General features: G+C 40.8%; 1 protein-coding gene across 1 annotated transcript in view; it reads left to right on the top strand.

Moving 5' to 3' along the window:
* The window catches only part of LOC130389010 (AP-3 complex subunit beta-2), a 67,534-nt gene extending 52,269 nt beyond the window's left edge, over positions 1–15,265 (top strand). The window contains exons 25-27 of the mRNA XM_056598669.1: positions 1,618–1,715; positions 12,763–12,901; positions 14,851–15,265. Coding sequence (XP_056454644.1) covers positions 1,618–1,715; positions 12,763–12,901; positions 14,851–15,001 — 388 coding nt within the window. The 3' untranslated portion in view covers positions 15,002–15,265. The remainder of the gene's footprint in view (positions 1–1,617; positions 1,716–12,762; positions 12,902–14,850) is intronic.
* The last annotated feature ends 2,473 nt before the right edge of the window (positions 15,266–17,738 follow it).

Below are 17,738 nucleotides of genomic sequence, written 5' to 3'. Positions count from 1 at the left end.
AAATTCAAACATCTGTAAACATGATTTTGTGTTCTACTTTATCTTCTTCATCATTTTCACCAACACATTTTCAAAGTTCAAACAATTTCACCAGCGCATTTGCAGAGTTTCAAATCTGGCACTGTTCTAACAGTGTATTTCATTGTTTCCCGGTTTTGAAACCTTGTAAATGGGATTCATTGAGAAATAAGTTTTGAAAGGTTGTATATTTAGTTTTAAAAACTTGTAAAGGTGTACGTTTACGCCATTGCAACGTATTTTTTCAGAACTGACTTTTCAGCATTGAATTTTCAGAGATTTGACCACACAGGCACAAGCTTTGAGTCACGTGAATATTGGCAGTGTTCTGTCACGCATATGTTATGAAACTCCTGACAGTCAAGTCTGAAGAAAAAAAAAACGTTCCTGGGGGCGGGACCATTTAGCTTTAAACCTATTGGTTGCTCTCGGCTGACGTACATTCCAATCACATTATTTTCATCGGCAGAGCACTGTCAATCACGCACAGCCCGGTGAACGGCACATGTGATTGGAACGTACGTCAGCCGAGAGCAACCAATATGTTTACAGCTAAATTGTCCCGCCCCCAGGAACGTTTTTTTTTTCTTCCGATTTGACTGTCAGGAGTTTCAAAACGAGTGTGCGACAGAACACTGCCAATATTCACGTGACTCAAAGCTTGCGCCTGTGTGGTCAAATCTCTGAAAAGTCAGTGCTGAAAAGTCAACACCTGTTTGCAGAATCCCATTTACAAGGTTTCAAAACCGGGAAACAATGAAATACACTGTTAGAACAGTGCCAGATTTGAAACTTTGCAAATGTGCTGGTGAAATTGTTTGAACTTTGAAAATGTGTTGGTGAAAATGATGAAGATAAAGTAGAACACAAAATCATGTTTACAGATGTTTGAATTTTTGTTTGAATTTTTTCAGGTTATAATCTCTTTTTTCAGTGTTGCAAAACCTTTTTTACAAGGTGTTGAGTTTTCAAACCCAGACTTACAAGCCTTTGAAACTTCTTTTTTCAGGTTTGAATTATGGCAGGAAACTGGCTCCATAGGTAACTACATTAAAATGAGAACAATTAATGGGACAAAGAAATCAAGGGATATTTAGCATAGAAAAAGGATTAATCGTGAGTTAACTATGGCATTAATGCGATTAATCTCGATTAAATATTTTAATCGTTTGACAGCACTAGTAGAAAAGCTTAAAGCTAAATTTTCGGTTTCATTTCACTTTGTTCGAGGACATTATTGCATAGCAACTGTGAATGCAGTGAAGACAGTGTTACTTAGTGACGCTGAACAAAAGTACTTTCTCTCTCTGTGTCGGTCATTTGCTAGTATTGAAAAAGTTATTTAAAGCCTTTTTAAAGTTAAAGAAATTAGTTGTTTTAACACTTTGTATTGTTTATTAGAAAGTGATGTATTTGGCGTCTTTCTCACATCAAGCTTATTTTCAATAGGCTAGGACTATTTCAATTTAGTTTCATTCCATTTGCTTTTAGTTCCAAATTGGATATGACATCAATTTATCAGATCTGATACAATGTAATGAAATGGGATGCATGATCTATGATTAACAAGCCATGAACATGTGTTGTGTCTATCTGAAGCACTCACAGCAGGAAGTTCTTTGTGTCCATCCAACCCCCGGTCGGAGAGCTGATGACCCCTTCTTTCATGACAGAGAACGAGTTCAAGAAAGAGCAAGGTAAATAACTAAACCAGCACACTAAAGATACCAGTACCGGGCTTTAATCAGCTGAAGATCGGCTTGCCAACCCAGACCCTTTTTATAACTCTCCAGTTGAAATTGGTTGGTATCCTTACCCAGAAGGTTGAATTCTTATTTCAAGTTGTTTTTCTATTTGAGATTGTTTTGCGGAGATTCTTGGCTCGTTCCGAACTTTCATCTTCAAATCGAAACCAAAAACATGTAATTTGTACATTTCTCTCCTGTGGTTCCCATGGTTTCCCGATAGAGATGCTCTTAAAGAATCTAGGTAAGTGGGCTTTGTTGTTGGCATCACTGTTCCAGCCGTCTGTTGCCACAACCTGCCTTTAAAGAGTAATCAAACACTAAAGCAGAGAATGAAGTAACAAGTTTGGTTATTGCATGTTTCCAAATTGGTGCCGTGAACTCGGGTTTCTGACCCTCCTCAAGTTATTTTAGTTTGTTTACACTTCAAACCAACCTTACATAAAGTAGTCCTCCTCCCTTTGAAGCTTTAAGCTGATACAGCCCTGCCTGCCCCCTCACCCCCACCTTGCTCACCACGTACCCTTGTCTGCGCCACCCCAACCTCATACAGACTGGAGGCCCTATCTTGCATCCAGCGCAATTTACTTTCTACACTGACGCACGTGTCGTTGCTAGTTTGCAACTGGCGCAGAGCGTTCTTTTCCCTCCACCGCCACGCGTCGGTAAATTAGGGAATGATCTTGCGCCCCAAGGGGCGGTTCGGCGAAAGGAGGAGGCGTGTTCTGGCGCAAACGTTCACTTATTTTGAAGTTTCCCGCCACAAACCAGGAAATACGTGGTTTAAAGTCAGTGGCTGTTGTTCAGATGCTATTTTAAGGGCGCAATGCATAATGTTGCTTGTGCACCTCCCGCATACACTTTGCTTCTCTCATCTACCTAGCCACACATTCTTGGTAAATTATTTAGGAAAGAAAAGCTGATACAGCGTTAATAAGTTGTACTTTAAATCAATGCATCTGCAAACACCGTACAGCAAACACATATTTTCTTGCAACCCGGTATCACGCAATTTCGTGCTCATGCGCAGAAACGTTAATCTATTGAATCGTGTCCCTGAGCATGATTGTCCGACTTTTTTCGTGCTACACAGAACAAAATGTAAACCAATGCATTCTGAATGGGAGCGTTTCTCCGATGTTTCCGTGCTACACAGAGCGAAATGTAAACCAATGCATTTTTTATGGGAGCGTTTTTCAGACGAGAGAGAGAGAGAGAGAGAGAGAGAGAGAGAGAGAGAGAGAGAGAGAGAGAGTATGTGCAGACAGTACAGTGCACCCTCTAGTTATATATATGTCAATATTTCAGAATTTTTAAGCAGACCTCCTCAAAAACTGAAACGAACATGCTCCAAAGAACGACGTTTCTCAGACAATTAAAGTTCTCCACAAAACGAAACAAGAGAAAGAGAGACAGAGAAAGAGAGACAGAGACAGAGACAGAGACAGAGACAGAGAGAGAGAGAGACAGAGAGGCTTCAGAAGGGATGTGCGCCGATAGGACAGTGCACCCTCTAGTTATATATATATGTCAATATTTCCATTTTTGCACTTTCGAATAAGACCTCCTCAAAAACTGAAAATAAATAAATAGATAAAAATAACCGTGCTCCACAGAACGAAATGTAAACCAATGCATTCTGAATGTGAGCGTTTCTCCGATGGCAACCCTATATATATATATATATATATATAAATATATTCATTATAAAGGGGAGGCCCTCTTAAGCCCCTCACTCTCTCTCTTTTCCACTGTGTTTCGAGAATTCATATCGATATAACGGGAAAGGATGTAATGATAACGGCAAGGAAATAAAGGCTCCATGGTCATGATAATTTAAACATAATTAAATTAAAGCGTGTAACAAGGAAATGAGACGATCTAGTTGTGGGCCAGCAGAGGCTGAATTTTAACCAAATTCAGCCCATAACCTTAATTTTTACATCGTTTTTATATTGTGAATATTTTGATATTGTCTGGTATACCTGAACCACACTTACATATTGGTGGAAGTGGATTTTCAATGGTCAGTAAGGCTACATATCTTGTTACAACGATAACTGAAAAAAAGCTACATGGTCTAAATATTATAAGCTAACTAAATAATTGTATATATATAGATATTTTAATATTTAATTAATTCAATAATAAACCAATGCATTTCAATCGGGAGATTTTTTTCGACTTCAGAAGGGGGAGGGCTGCGCAGTGCATCATCTTGTTATTACGATAATTGAATAAAAGCTACATGTCTACTTATATTATTATAAATAAATTATTTTAAATTAAAAAAATTATATATATATATATATATCTAATATATATTTAAATATTTTATTAATTCAATATTAAACCAATGCATTTCAATCTGGAATAATAATATTATAACTAAATAATTGTATATTTCTATATGTATATAGAATATATTTTAATATTTAATTAATAAAAAAAAAAAGCAAAATACCAAGCTCATTGATTTAACGAGGCAGGGTTATTTGAAACAATTAATACAATATGTGTGATACTCTTCCTGTGTGTACTTCCTATTTATGTCTAGTGTACACCCCTACTGTCCACAAGCACCCCCCCTCCCCATATGGATTTGGAGAATTGTTGCCACGTCACAGTGGTGGGGGTATCATATACTGTATGTAACTAGAGGGTGCACTGTACTATCAGCGCACACCCCCCTCCCTCCCTCCCTCCCTCCCTCCCTCCCTCGAAATGGCACTGTTAGACAGAGGACGCAGGACAGCTCAAATCCTTCTCCTTCGTTTAATACATGAACAACAAGCATTCCGTATTGCGATTCGGATTAGGTTGAAAACCTATTGATAAAGACAAATTAAATCAAGTTAGTTCTCAAATAAATCAAAATGCCTAATCAAACATTTAAATCAAATACAAATATCTGTTAGATATCATAAACAAATCCAAGTACATCGGTTAGATATCATAAACAAGTTTTTCTAATTACAATACCACTATGATATCTAATATCACTGTGTTGTAAAATAACAATGGTCTTCTATGGCGACACATTAGTGCCATAATTCACTAATGTGATAAAAGATGCATTTGGGCGTATTATATTATTCCACACGCGTAGATATTAACTGCGAGCGCGCAAATGATCTCTGCGCGTGCCGAAATTACCTCTGCGCGCGCAAAACAGCCTCTCGCGCGCGAGCAAATTACCTCTGCGCGCGCAAATCAGCCTCTCACGCGTAACAGCCTCTCGCAAATGATGTTCTGCTCTCGCGCGCGAATTTAGTTTTGGCACTATGGGGGAGGGAACCAAGGCAGGGCGGGCTTTCCTATGATTGGCCGTTTCTGAAGCGCGATATTTGATTGACAGCCCTCCTCACATTCCATTCTGAATTGTACAGTAAATGGCTGAAACGATAGTTACGTATTGTAACTCTAGATTCTATGAGTATAGGCGCAGCCTTTTAAGGCTATCGCTATTGGGTTATCCCTAGGCGTGAGCCTTAGCACTGAAAGATTTGTAATCCCCGACCACCAACAGCGTGGGCCTCAATTACGTCCGCGTGCGGCGTGCCTCAACGACGTCCGCATTTCGCAGATATAGTCGAGCGCCGGCGGACGTTCTGCTCCCAATAAACATCTTTTCTTCAGCTATTTAAAGGGCAATGAGGCCGACACTTAAAAGGCTGCGCCTATACTCATAGAATCTGGAGACGCGTACACGCGTTACATGCGCTAAAGCAACATTTTACCCGCGTATAAAATCGTAAATTTTTCCATAGGGAACCATTGGTTTACGCGCGTATGAGACGCGTACACGCGGTACATGCGCTAAAGCAACATTTTACACGCGTATATGCGCGTATATATACGCGCGTACATTTCAAGAGTTCAAATTTTTTTACTTTTTACGCTCATACGCATGACGATTAGCCGCGTTGCCCAATCAGCGTTGAGCTTGACCCGACGTCACTGGCAGAGAGTAGTGAGCTTGGACAGAAGCATACGGCCGACATCTTTCTTTATTCTGTGTGGAAATAGTAACATAGTTACGCCATTAAATGCTTTTATGGAAACATTTTTAGCGAGAAATGTGCATTTTACTTTCATAATGTTCGCTCGGTGAAAGTGAAGGATGTTTGGTTTGATAGTTATGACGAAGAGGGAACGCTCCGTTCACTTGCATGGACAGAGTCTCTGGTTACTAAGCAACCTCAACGTCTTGGCGGACTATATATCTGCTGATCAACACTACGAATGCTGGAAACACACCAGACACACCATGTGAAGTTATTTAACCCGATTATTGTTATTTATATCCGAGATTATTTAATCTAACCCGATCTAAACTCTATCACCCACACACGGCGGCGTTTGGGTTTCCTACCTCGGACTCCAGCGCAGCCATGTCCATGGCAGCCACGGCCGACAACTTTCTTTATTCTGGGTGGAAATAGTAACATAGTTACGCCATTAAATGCGTTTATGGAAACATTTTTAGCGAGAAATGTGCATTTTACTTTCGTAATGTTAGCTCGGTGAATGTGAAGGATGTTTGGTTTGATAGTTATGACGAAGAGGGAACGCTCCGTTCACTTGCATGGACATGGACTCATCTAGGCACGTAGGCGCGTTAGGAGCGTATGCGTAGGACCATTTTTGACACAAAATGGTCAAGCAACATTTTAGGTGCGTTACGCACATAAATCTTTACGCAGGTACGCGTCTGGTGTGTTCATACCTTTAAGGTACGAACACACCAGACGCGTACCCAGACGCGTATGCGTACCCGTTCCCTCTTCGTCATAACTATCAAACCAAACATCCTTCACATTCACCGAGCGAACATTACGAAAGTAAAATGCACATTTCTCGCTAAAATTTTTTCCATAAACGCATTTAATGGCGTAACTATGTTACTATTTCCACCCAGAATAAAGAAAGTTGTCGGCCATGGCTGTGCTGGAGTCCGAGGTAGGAAACCCAAACGCCGCCGTGTTTGGGTGATAGAGTTTAGATCGGGTTAGATTAAATAATCTCGGATAGAAATAACAATAATCGGGTTAAATAACTTCACATGGTGTGTCTGGTGTGTTTCCAGCTTTTGTAGTGTTGATCAGCAGATATATGGTCCGCCAAAATGCATTGGTTTACATTTCGTTCCGTTTAGCACGGAAACATCGGAGAGACGCTCCCATTCAGAATGCATTGGTTTACATTTCATTCTGTGTAGCACGAAAAAAATCGTTCTCTGGGACACGATTCAATAGATTAACGTTTGTGCGCATGAGCACTAAATCACGTAATACCGGGTTCAGTATCTTGACACAGACATCTAAGCCCATAACTTTAAGGATTGATGAGTATTCGATCCTGAGAAAACAAGTGAGTGAGTGTTAAAAAGAATCAATGAATGCGAGCGCGAGTAAAAGAATGAATGAATGCGGGCGTGCGTAAAATAATTAATGAATGCGGGCGCGCGTGTGTGCGTCCATCTGTTTAAACACACCCAAACTAAACACGGAACGCATAATACAGTCCATGCCAATGTATATTAACGGGGGGACATATGCATATTAGGAACACAAGTCGATAACGATATTGCATACAATACAATACTATCGTGTATGCACGATAATGCATACAAAACATAAGAAACTATGTTTGTTATTGAATTGCGTGTATCATTAAATAGAACCACAGTTACCGCATATCATATGTGTGTTAAGTTTTCTTTGCCGACATTTATTTGAGGACTAAATTAATTCATTTCTGAAGTTGTGGAAGAGAATGCTATTCCACGTGTGAATTAGGCCATATTACTTGGCCATAAACTGAGGCATTTGAAGTTTGAAATTCATGTGGTCATGCATCTGTTTCATCGGAGACTGCAAACGTCCTTTCAAAATATCAACTCGTCATATTAAAATGCGCTCATGGAGAGTGCCATCTGGAGATGGCACTCTCATTGGTTTATTAGACTTTACGGCCAAACCACACATACAGGTAATTGGGCTACTTCAGACCAACCCTCTTTAGATTTGCGCCGGGCGTAAGAGTCATTTATCCGCCGGTAAAATTGCAACATCGCCATAGAACCGCCTGCAAAGCTACTTGCGTTTGGCGCTTCTCACTTGTGTTTCAGACCATTAAAATAGGGCCCTGGGTCTGAAAGAGACAAACTAGCAGGATGATACAGAATGATGGATCTGCAGTCGTTCATGGTTATTCACCACCATCTACTGACCATGTTTGCATTTCAGATTGGAGTTTAAAGCGATAATATGGAACATTCCTCATTAGAAAATCTAAAAACAACTAAGGCCCCGTCCACAGTACACTAACCCGGGTAAAATGTAAAAACGCGCCTCATACGCCCCTGACGCGAGTAAAATGTTGCTTATACGCATGTAACGCGTGTACGCGTCTCATACGCGCGTAAACCAATGGTTCCCTATGGAAAAATTGCAGATTTTATACGCGTCGTACGCGAGTAACGCGCTTGGTGTGTTCGCACCTTTACGCGCGTAAAAATGTAAAAACGCACATCCGCAATGAAAACGATCTCCGTCCACACAATCGTTTTCATATTGTTTTCAGAATGTATTGCATCCACGTTCCACACTGAAATTATTTTGATAAATAGTTGTTGTCATGGTTATGCAACCAGCCACGCCTCTCTAGATTACAGGCGCGCGATCAGCTGATATTTACAGTTGATCAGCTGGTTAATCTTTTTCGACCCGGTCTTGTCCAGAAACGCCTCTCGAAGTACGGTTTGAACCGCCGTCTTTCGTTTTTTTTACCATCACTTAAGAACATCAAGTACAGCGCTCGCCTCCGGCGTTGGAGCAAAGACTATGTTTGAGCCTATATGTCGAGTTGTATCTGGAGATAGATTAGTACATTGTACAGAGAGATCATCATTTGCATTTCACCTGCCATTTTTTTGATGAGCGTCTCGGTGTCGAGCGCAAGCTTGTGGCAGCGTCATGGCAGTGTCATGGCAACCGGACGTCATTGTTTCTGAAAGCCTCCGACTAACCTGTCCACACTACAACGCAAACCTAGCGTTTTCACATTTATCCTCCTCAGCGATCGTTTTTTGAAAAGCATCGTTTTCAGTGTCGGAATTCTCAGTTTTAGTTTGGACGGAAGTGCTGAACGGATAAATATTTATGTGTTTGTGGTTGAATTGTTTACTGACATTATCCGAAAGGGGAAACATTAATCAAGCAGAGAACTATTTTATTTACATGCTATTTCCATAATGATCTAGCTTACTACAATCTGCTACAATGACCCATCCCGTACGGTAACATTATAACACGCTCATAAAGTTATTTTGAGAATGTGGTAGGAGACTCATCTGATGGCACGTTAGAACTGCCAAAGCTATTCAGCGAGCCTTGCTTATTAGGAACTTCATTAGAAGGAAGTGACAATGCACCTGAAACCCCAACTGCTCCCCGGGCGCTGAAGTGTGGCTGCCCACTGCACTTCCTTGTGCCGGTGTGCCCCCATGTGTGTGGCCCTATGACAAGGTCGCCCCTCTGTGTAAGGTGACCCCTCTGTGTAAAGTCACTCCTCTGTGTGTGCATGTGCAAGTGTATATGTGTTCAAGGGCTCTCGGATTGGTCAAAAGCAGAGAAAGAATTTCCCCCAAAAAGGGACAATAAAGGATAACTTAACTTAACTTAACTCTACAGCAGAATCAAAACAATTACGTTTTATTGAAGTTTTATTATGAAGTATTTTGGTAACGGACATTTTAGTGAAGCCAGGGGACGGTTACAGTGATCACCCAGACTGGTGTTGTCCTTTAAGGTTCATATGTTGGTTGTAAGATAGAAGCGCTGTCTAGAACTAATGAGGGCCCCTGTGCGTTAGAACTGACTGAACCTACCTGATGAGGGTCCCTGTGCGTTAGAACTGACTGAACCTAACTGATGAGGGCCCCTGTGCGTTAGAACTGACTGAACCTAACTGATGAGGGCCCCTGAGCCTTAGATCTGACTGAACCTAACTGGACTGCATTTATATAGCGCTTTGTTATAACAAGTTGCCACTCAAAGCACTTTACAATATTGCCTTATATTCATGCACACATTCACACCGAAGGCGGAGTCAGCCATGCAAGACGAAAGCCAGCATTTGGGAGCAGTTAGGGTTAGGTGTCTTGCTCGACATTCAGCCAACCCGCTCTACCTATCAGCCAACCCGCTCTACCCTCTGAGCTATTTCTGCCTATAGCTATGAGATGTAATTGGGAGGAAGACTCATACCCCTGACCAAACTAACATACACACACACACACACATACACAAACACACATACACACACACACACACATACATATACCCACTATTTCAAGCGCTTTGAGTACCTTGAAAAGTGCTATGTAAATGCAAACAATGATGAATTGCAGATGCAAGCACTATCGTTATTCTTAGGCTTTATTCTTTATTTCTTTCTTTTCTTCCTAACACTAAAATGTTGCGACCTAACTACTTCAAAAAATGTTCAACTAGGGACTCTATTCAATTTTTAAAATGGTCACATCAGCTTGGAATTGTGTGTTACTATTACATTGTTTTAATACTTTAAACTTTATTAAATATTCTACTTTTAAAATATAATTGTTATAATGGAAGTGGTGTAAACGGTGTCCGCCCATTCTCTGACACTAGAACTACTTTAGGCTTCACATCCTGCTTATTTTTAGCCGTTAAACTTTTTTCAAACATCTAACAAATCAACACACTTTGAACTTCAAATACATCTAAAATATATCAAATATACACAGATTTAGAATCAATATAAATCAATATCAATTTTCAGAATCAATAGTTTAATTTCACGCCTGCATCGTATATTTTCAGTTGGTCTCATTGGCTGACGTTGAGGGTGAGAATTCCACCCGCTCAAGACAGAGGTGCTGTCACGTTAAAATTGTACCGGGGGCGAAAATTGTACCGGCCTACGTCATCGTTTGTTTACATCCTGACAACCTGCCCGGCAACAGACGACGCGATGCAGAAAACATGTTTCCAAACGACGAAATAACATAATACAGATAGCGGATCGCTATCTGTATTATTATAGATAGCGATAACACTTGTTTTTACTTTATATTTGTATTGTATTTAATTGTTTAATCGAAACAATAAAAAAGATTGCCTGCGAAACGGGCGATCGCGTCAAATGACAAATGTTTTGCCCGCGAAACGGGCGATCGCGTCAAATGACGTAGGAGGGTTCTTGAAACATAATACAGATAACGGATCGCTAGATAACACTTGTTTTTACTTTATATTTGTATTGTATTGAATTGTTTAATCGAATTTAGCTAGTAAACTGAGTGTTTTAAGCAGGTTTCATAGTCTAGAATGTTCAAGAACCTTCCTACGTGATTTGACGCGTCATTTGACGCGATCGCCCGTTTTGCGGGCAAATTTTTTTATTGTTTCGATTAAACAATTAAATACAATACAAATATAAAGTAAAAACAAGTGTTATCGCTATCTATCATAATACAGATAGCGATCCGCTATCTTTATTATGTTATTTCGTCGTTTGGAAACATGTTTTCTGCATCGCGTCGTCTGTTGCAGGGCAGGTTGTCAGGTTGTCAGGATGTAAACAAACGATGACGTAGGCCGGTACAATTTTCGCCCCCGGTACAATTTTAACGTGACAGTGCCATCTGAAAAGCAAACCATATTGGGCGTCGCGGAGCACAACAATGTCAATATTTAACATAGAAAAACAATGTTAAGTTAAACGGTTTGGGTATTTCTTGTTTCACTGGCGCTTAAATTATTAATCTATTGTAAATATGATTGATAGATATCAGGTGTTTGTCTGTGTGGACCCCCGTTTATATGGCTAGAGGCTGGGTGCTACATATCCGGTGTACTTCCGGGAGATGCTAAATGCTGACGTAGTTAAAACAATATTATTTTTCACATGATGCTTTCTATGCTTCATCTCTTATCTCAATTAACTAGATGGGAAAGAATATTGTCATTAACAAACTTGTCCAGAGATGACACACACACGCACACGCACACGCACACGCAAACGCACACGCACACGCACACACATTCAACCATTTCAACTTTATTAGCTCAGTTCAGCTATTTTATATTTTTTATCTCAAATGTATACAAACTTTAACTTTAGCTATTTGTTTTACTCTTCACTTATATTTGTTTCCAACCACTTTAACTTTATTAAATGATGTGCATTGTTTACACCATTTAGACTTTTGAACTCTGTTCAAATCTTTTCACGTGATTTAAGCCATTCCACATTTCTTTACGTCTTGAACTATGTGGCTTTATTAAAAAATATTTTTATTATCACATTTGCACAATATCGATACCTCTTCATGTATTATGTTGTTGATGTATGAATCCTCTTACTGTCAGGTCAGATGGGAAACACCTGTACATCCATGGCCAACGTTACATCCAGCTTCAGTATAAAATATCTTAGATATATATTATAAATACATATGCATATATATATGTAAGAACACAAAGCTGTAAGGTATTCTATGTTTTTGTTATATAAAATTCAGGATAGTTGCTAATTTTTCAGTTCGCTGTTTTTTAATTAAGGGGGAAAATTACCCAATAACCAGATCAGGTCATGCACTCAGTTTCTGCCGACAAGCTAGACCATGCACGTCCTCAGGAGAATGTCATTACCAGAATTATATCTTAAATGAATATCTTCATTTCTCTTTTGATGTAGCAGGCCGAGATTTTTTCACAACATGTGTATGAAGCAGAACTCTCTTAAAGCCGATTAAAAATAGCCAACGCTGACGGTCTCCGTTTAAGTAGATAAGGGCCGTGTGATTCTCGGGAAACCATCCAGGCTCAACACATGGCCGATAAGAGCAACCCCTTCAGGAGAATCCACTGCTTGGGTTTTGTTTCCTGTGGACAGGACGGCGACCAGAGCTCTTTGTTCTGTCCTCCTAATGCTTCCCCTCTTGTAGGTCAGCTGATGGGCATGAACGAGATAACGGAGAAGATGCAGCTGCCCGAGAGGTGTCAGAATGAGCACGCCATTGTCCAGAGGGTGACAGCCGCGGCTAACCTCAGCAGGGTGCCTTGTGGCTCGGATAAGGAGTGCAGGTGAGGGGGCTTCACACTGTCTGTCAGATTAGGAACGTCCAGTATCAGCCCGCGGGTTGACACTGGAAAGTAAGTCAGGTCGTCTTGCTTATAGGATGCCGACAGGTAAACATTGCAGACATTGGGGATCAAGCCAGGAAATTTGGTCTGGGAGTTGTGTATTGTAAGGGCTCCCTAGCCATTACAATATCCTACTCTTTTGTGATGTTAAAAATACCCTACATTACACTCCAGGGGCGGAGTGGGGCACTAATAGCCACCGGGAGAATCCTCCCGGTGGCTAAAAAATCGGTAAAAATTAATGATATAATTATAATTAAGAAAATAAAAATGTGTAAAATAGGCCACAGTTCTGCTCTGTGCGGAAGAGAATTGGCGCTCCGAGAATTGGCGCACTTCCTTACAAGACCGGTAACCATAGCAACGCCGGGAAACAAAAGCACTTCGATTCTGGCCGTAGTGCTCCCCTACAGCCATCCGGAGGCGCACAGAGCTTTTGGCCGTGATATTATCTATACAATTATATTATACTATTATATATAGAACGTTATAAGACACTGTCACCGAGTGTGAGAGGAGAGTTGACGGAGAAGATGGCGGTTGACCTAGTTTCAAAGTTTATACAGTTTATGCTCGTAATACCGGTGTAACGTGTTGACACGACTACTACTACATGTTCCAAATCTGTCATATTCTCCATCCATTAAAAGAGAAAGATCAGTTAAGTCATTAATTTGTCTGAAATATACCAGCCAGCACATACACATTTGACTAGCAGCTTGTGCTAGCTCCCGCCCAGCAATAACGTCAATGGTGGAGCTCTGGCTAACTGTTTTTCTGTCAATTCACCTGCACAACTCATTAATGCCTGACTTCGGAATAAATCCGTTATTTTTGAGCACTTAGATGCATCCCCCTCCAGCATCCGCCTCTTCTTTATTCTGGCCTTTTCAGCCCCTCCTTTCACTTTTCTCTTCTTGCCTTCCATGAGTGCCACAACAAGCAAAAGCAAGCAACTTGCTTGCTCGCCTTCTCTGTCTGACGCGTATTTAGGGTCATGCCATTAGACGTGGGGCCGCTCATATATTCCCCTCCATTTCCGAAAATGGACTTGACCTGCAAGCTGTTTATTGGATAAACGCATTTCCCAATCCCAGGAGTCTTTGCTCCATTCTACGTCAATTCAAGAACAAACTAATTAAAGTAAACTGTAGTTCGTATTATTTATTTATGGCCATGAAAGTTCTGTAACGCCTGAATAATGAAGAATTAAATGAAGTAAAAAGAAATTATATGAAAAAACAAAACATGAATGAGACATAGAGAGTAAGCAAGTGGTATAAATATTGGTTGGATGTTATCGAGACATATATTGTTTATAACACGGTTTCAAGTGTTTTGTGGGTAAATTACACACATTTTTTCATGTTTATTAAGTATTCAGTCAGCTTTCCTTACATCGAAAAGAACAATTGTAAGGACAATGCAGCTGTATCATGTATGCACATTGAGGAAAAATTGTCGTGCTGATTTGATGGGAGAATAGAATAGAATAATCTTTATTGTCATTGTACAAGACAACAAAATTTAGTTTGGAGCAGTCCTCCTCCAGTAATCACCAGGGAGCAGTTAAGTCCTGTGTTTTCAGGAGTTTCTTGATGTAAGGGGCCCCCAGTGTTTCCCGTTAATTATAATTTGTTAATAAGTTTAAATTGTTTTTGTCCAACAAGACCCTAACACCCTGCAGTACAGACCCTAATACCCTGAAGTATAGACCCTAACACCCTGAAGTACAGACCCCTAACACCCTGATCTGGTCTCCTCTGCCTTTCTGACTTTCCATTCTGACCTTGGCCTTAACTTAACCTCTGACCTCTTGGCTACTTTGACCTCTGCACTCTGACCTTCAGTTCTCCTGCTCCTCCTCCTCCTGGTCCTCCTGTCCACAGGTTTGCTGGGCGCACCGTGACCAGCGGCAGCCTGGTGCTAGTCACCGTGGCGACCAAAGAGAGCGGGCCGTCCCAGTTGACCATCAACTGCGAGAAGATGGTGATCGGCACCATGCTGGTGAAGGACATCCTGCTGGCGCTGACCCAGTGACCCCGCGGCCACCCCTCCTCTCACCCCCACCCTACGTACCGTAACACCACCCGCTGACCCAGTGACCCCGCAGTCACATGACCCCTCTTCTCACCCTACGTACCGTAACACCCCCTACGCGGTGGTTCTCCCGCTGGAAGTTGTGTCAGTGTGAATAAACCCAAGTTATTTATTGTTTGACTTGTTTTCCCTCTAAAGATGTCCCCTTTACCTCGGCTTTGTGAAACAACTCTAGTAGATAGAAATTGAAATAAAGCGTGACTGAAGGCAAGAGTGTAATGTAAGTGGTTTGTTAGACAATCGGACATGACTTACAATGACATCGTAGTAGTTAAGCAAAGCCCCTTAAACTGTATAAACAGCACCACCTGGGGGTACATGAACAACGGCTGTTTTCGTATTGGATCAAAATGGTTTCAGATGATATACATTTACGCCATCACTGTTGTGGTTTGAGTTTACTCCTTAAACGGTTTGGCCGGTTTCTTAAAAGACCCCAGGTTAGATTGTGACATTGTCTTAATCCAGACATAAATCAGGCATCATCTGTTCAAGTCGTCCCGTCTCGCGGTGTCGGTACGTTCTGACATTTGGCAGTTGATCCATTGACCTCCATTATATTCCAAACGGGTGTTCAGCAGCTTCCACAGCTGTATCTTTGTTCTGTCCAACACGCTTACACTCCGGCACATACAAACTACCGTGTCTCTGTAGTTTTCTCCCATATTGCCAACAAACAAATTAAACATCTCAGAGTCGGTTAGTAGGCGCAGTAGTGTGTAGACCCAGGCTGCTCAGCTGTGTTCAAACAGTTAAAAAGAGAAACCTCCTACCAACGACGGATTACCGCTTGGGCAAAGTGGGCACATGTCCAGGGCCCTGGCCAATGAGGGGGGCCTTGATATATCTATAAACTCAGCACAAAAAGTAAGGAAATTTGTGTTTGGTTGATTATTTCTCTGTGGTAACAATGCTTTTAGGCAGTAAATCTGATACCGTTGGAAAGCATGTATAGTTCCCTTTCAAATGGTGCTCCATTTGTAAGGAACATGCACTTGTGGGATGAGTTGCAGAGCTGGTATGTGGGTTGCGGCCATGAAAAATTTGCCAAATCGATAGGGCAACTACAAGCTGGTGTTCTGCAAAACCCAAGTTGCGGCATTATTTGGAGTGAGCCCTAGTACCCTCTCCAAACTGAAGGCCAAGTTCCATATAATACGACATGACAAAGACAGGCCGCGAAGTGGGTGTCCCAAGAAGACGACACCCCGAGAAGACTGTCACCCTGACAGCACTGTAGGCTGTCTTCTACAGATTTGCAGGACGATATGGCCGACGGCTCTCTTCCCAGACAATCTGGAACAGACTACACGCAGCCAACCTCCGGTCTCCCAACGATTTGGTAACCCTTCCTTTTACAGTCCCCTAATTACTAGGTATTTACCCGGTACATACATGGTAAATCATAGTGTATTACTGGGTAATTACCACTGGTAATAAGAAGGTAAATACAGAGGTAGTTACCCGGCAAATACATGGTAAATCATAGTGTATTACTGGGTAATTACCACTGGTAATAAGAAGGTAAATACAGAGGAATTATCCAGTAAATTATAGTGTATTACTGCGTAATTACCACTGGTAATAAGAAGGTAAATACAGAGGAATTACAGCTGAAGTACTAAGTAAAACCTCCACTATTACCCATCAACTCAACTAAGTAGCGTGTAGTTGTAACTGTTTTAGGTTGGTAATAACTCCGATATTGTGTACTTCCTAGGAAATTAGGCAACCAATTCTTAGAAACACTTATTATCCAAGGTTTATGTTGGTAACAGCCCAAGTTTAATGATGTACAATCTAGAAATTAGCATAGTACTTTCCAATAAAATACTTTTTCTGAGTTATTATTCGTAGCTACACCCATTTAGAAAGGGTTTATTCGATTTACCACTATGGAATAACTTACCTGGTAACAACCTCTGCAGGAACAGTTTTCCTCTAGTGTTATGGTACATCTTCTTAAATACTGGGTACAAAGCCGTTTGTTTCCATGGTATTACCAGGTTCTTACCATATAATTTATAATAGATACATTCCATTATCCATGCAGTCAACACAAACTTGTACCATGTACGTTCTGCGACGTTACCAAGTAAAACACACCAATTTACCCAGTAATTAAGCTGAAACTGTACTGTAAAAGGAAGCCTCGTTTGTTTCCATGGTATTACCAGGTTCTTACCATATAATTTGTAATACATTATTCCCTTTTCCATGCAGTCAACACAAACTTGTACCATGTACGTTCTGCGACGTTACCAAGTAAAACACGACAATTTACCCAGTAATTAAGCTGAAACTGTACTGTAAAAGGAAGCCTCGTTTGTTTCCATGGTATTACCAGGTTCTTACCATATCATTTGTAATACATTATTCCCTTTTCCATGCAGCCAACACAAACTTGTACCATGTACGTTCTGCGACGTTACCAAGTAAAACACGACAATTTACCCAGTAATTAAGCTGAAACTGTACTGTAAAAGGAAGCCTCGTTTGTTTCCATGGTATTACCAGGTTCTTACCATATCATTTGTAATACATTATTCCCTTTTCCATGCAGTCAACACAAACTTGTACCATGTACGTTCTGCGACGTTACCAAGTAAAACACGACAATTTACCCAGTAATTAAGCTGAAACTGTACTGTAAAAGGAAGCCTCGTTTGTTTCCATG

Source organism: Gadus chalcogrammus, chromosome 9 (assembly GCF_026213295.1).
Source record: "Gadus chalcogrammus isolate NIFS_2021 chromosome 9, NIFS_Gcha_1.0, whole genome shotgun sequence".
Lineage (NCBI taxonomy): Eukaryota > Metazoa > Chordata > Actinopteri > Gadiformes > Gadidae > Gadus > Gadus chalcogrammus.
This window is presented reverse-complemented; position numbering and strand designations above follow the sequence as displayed.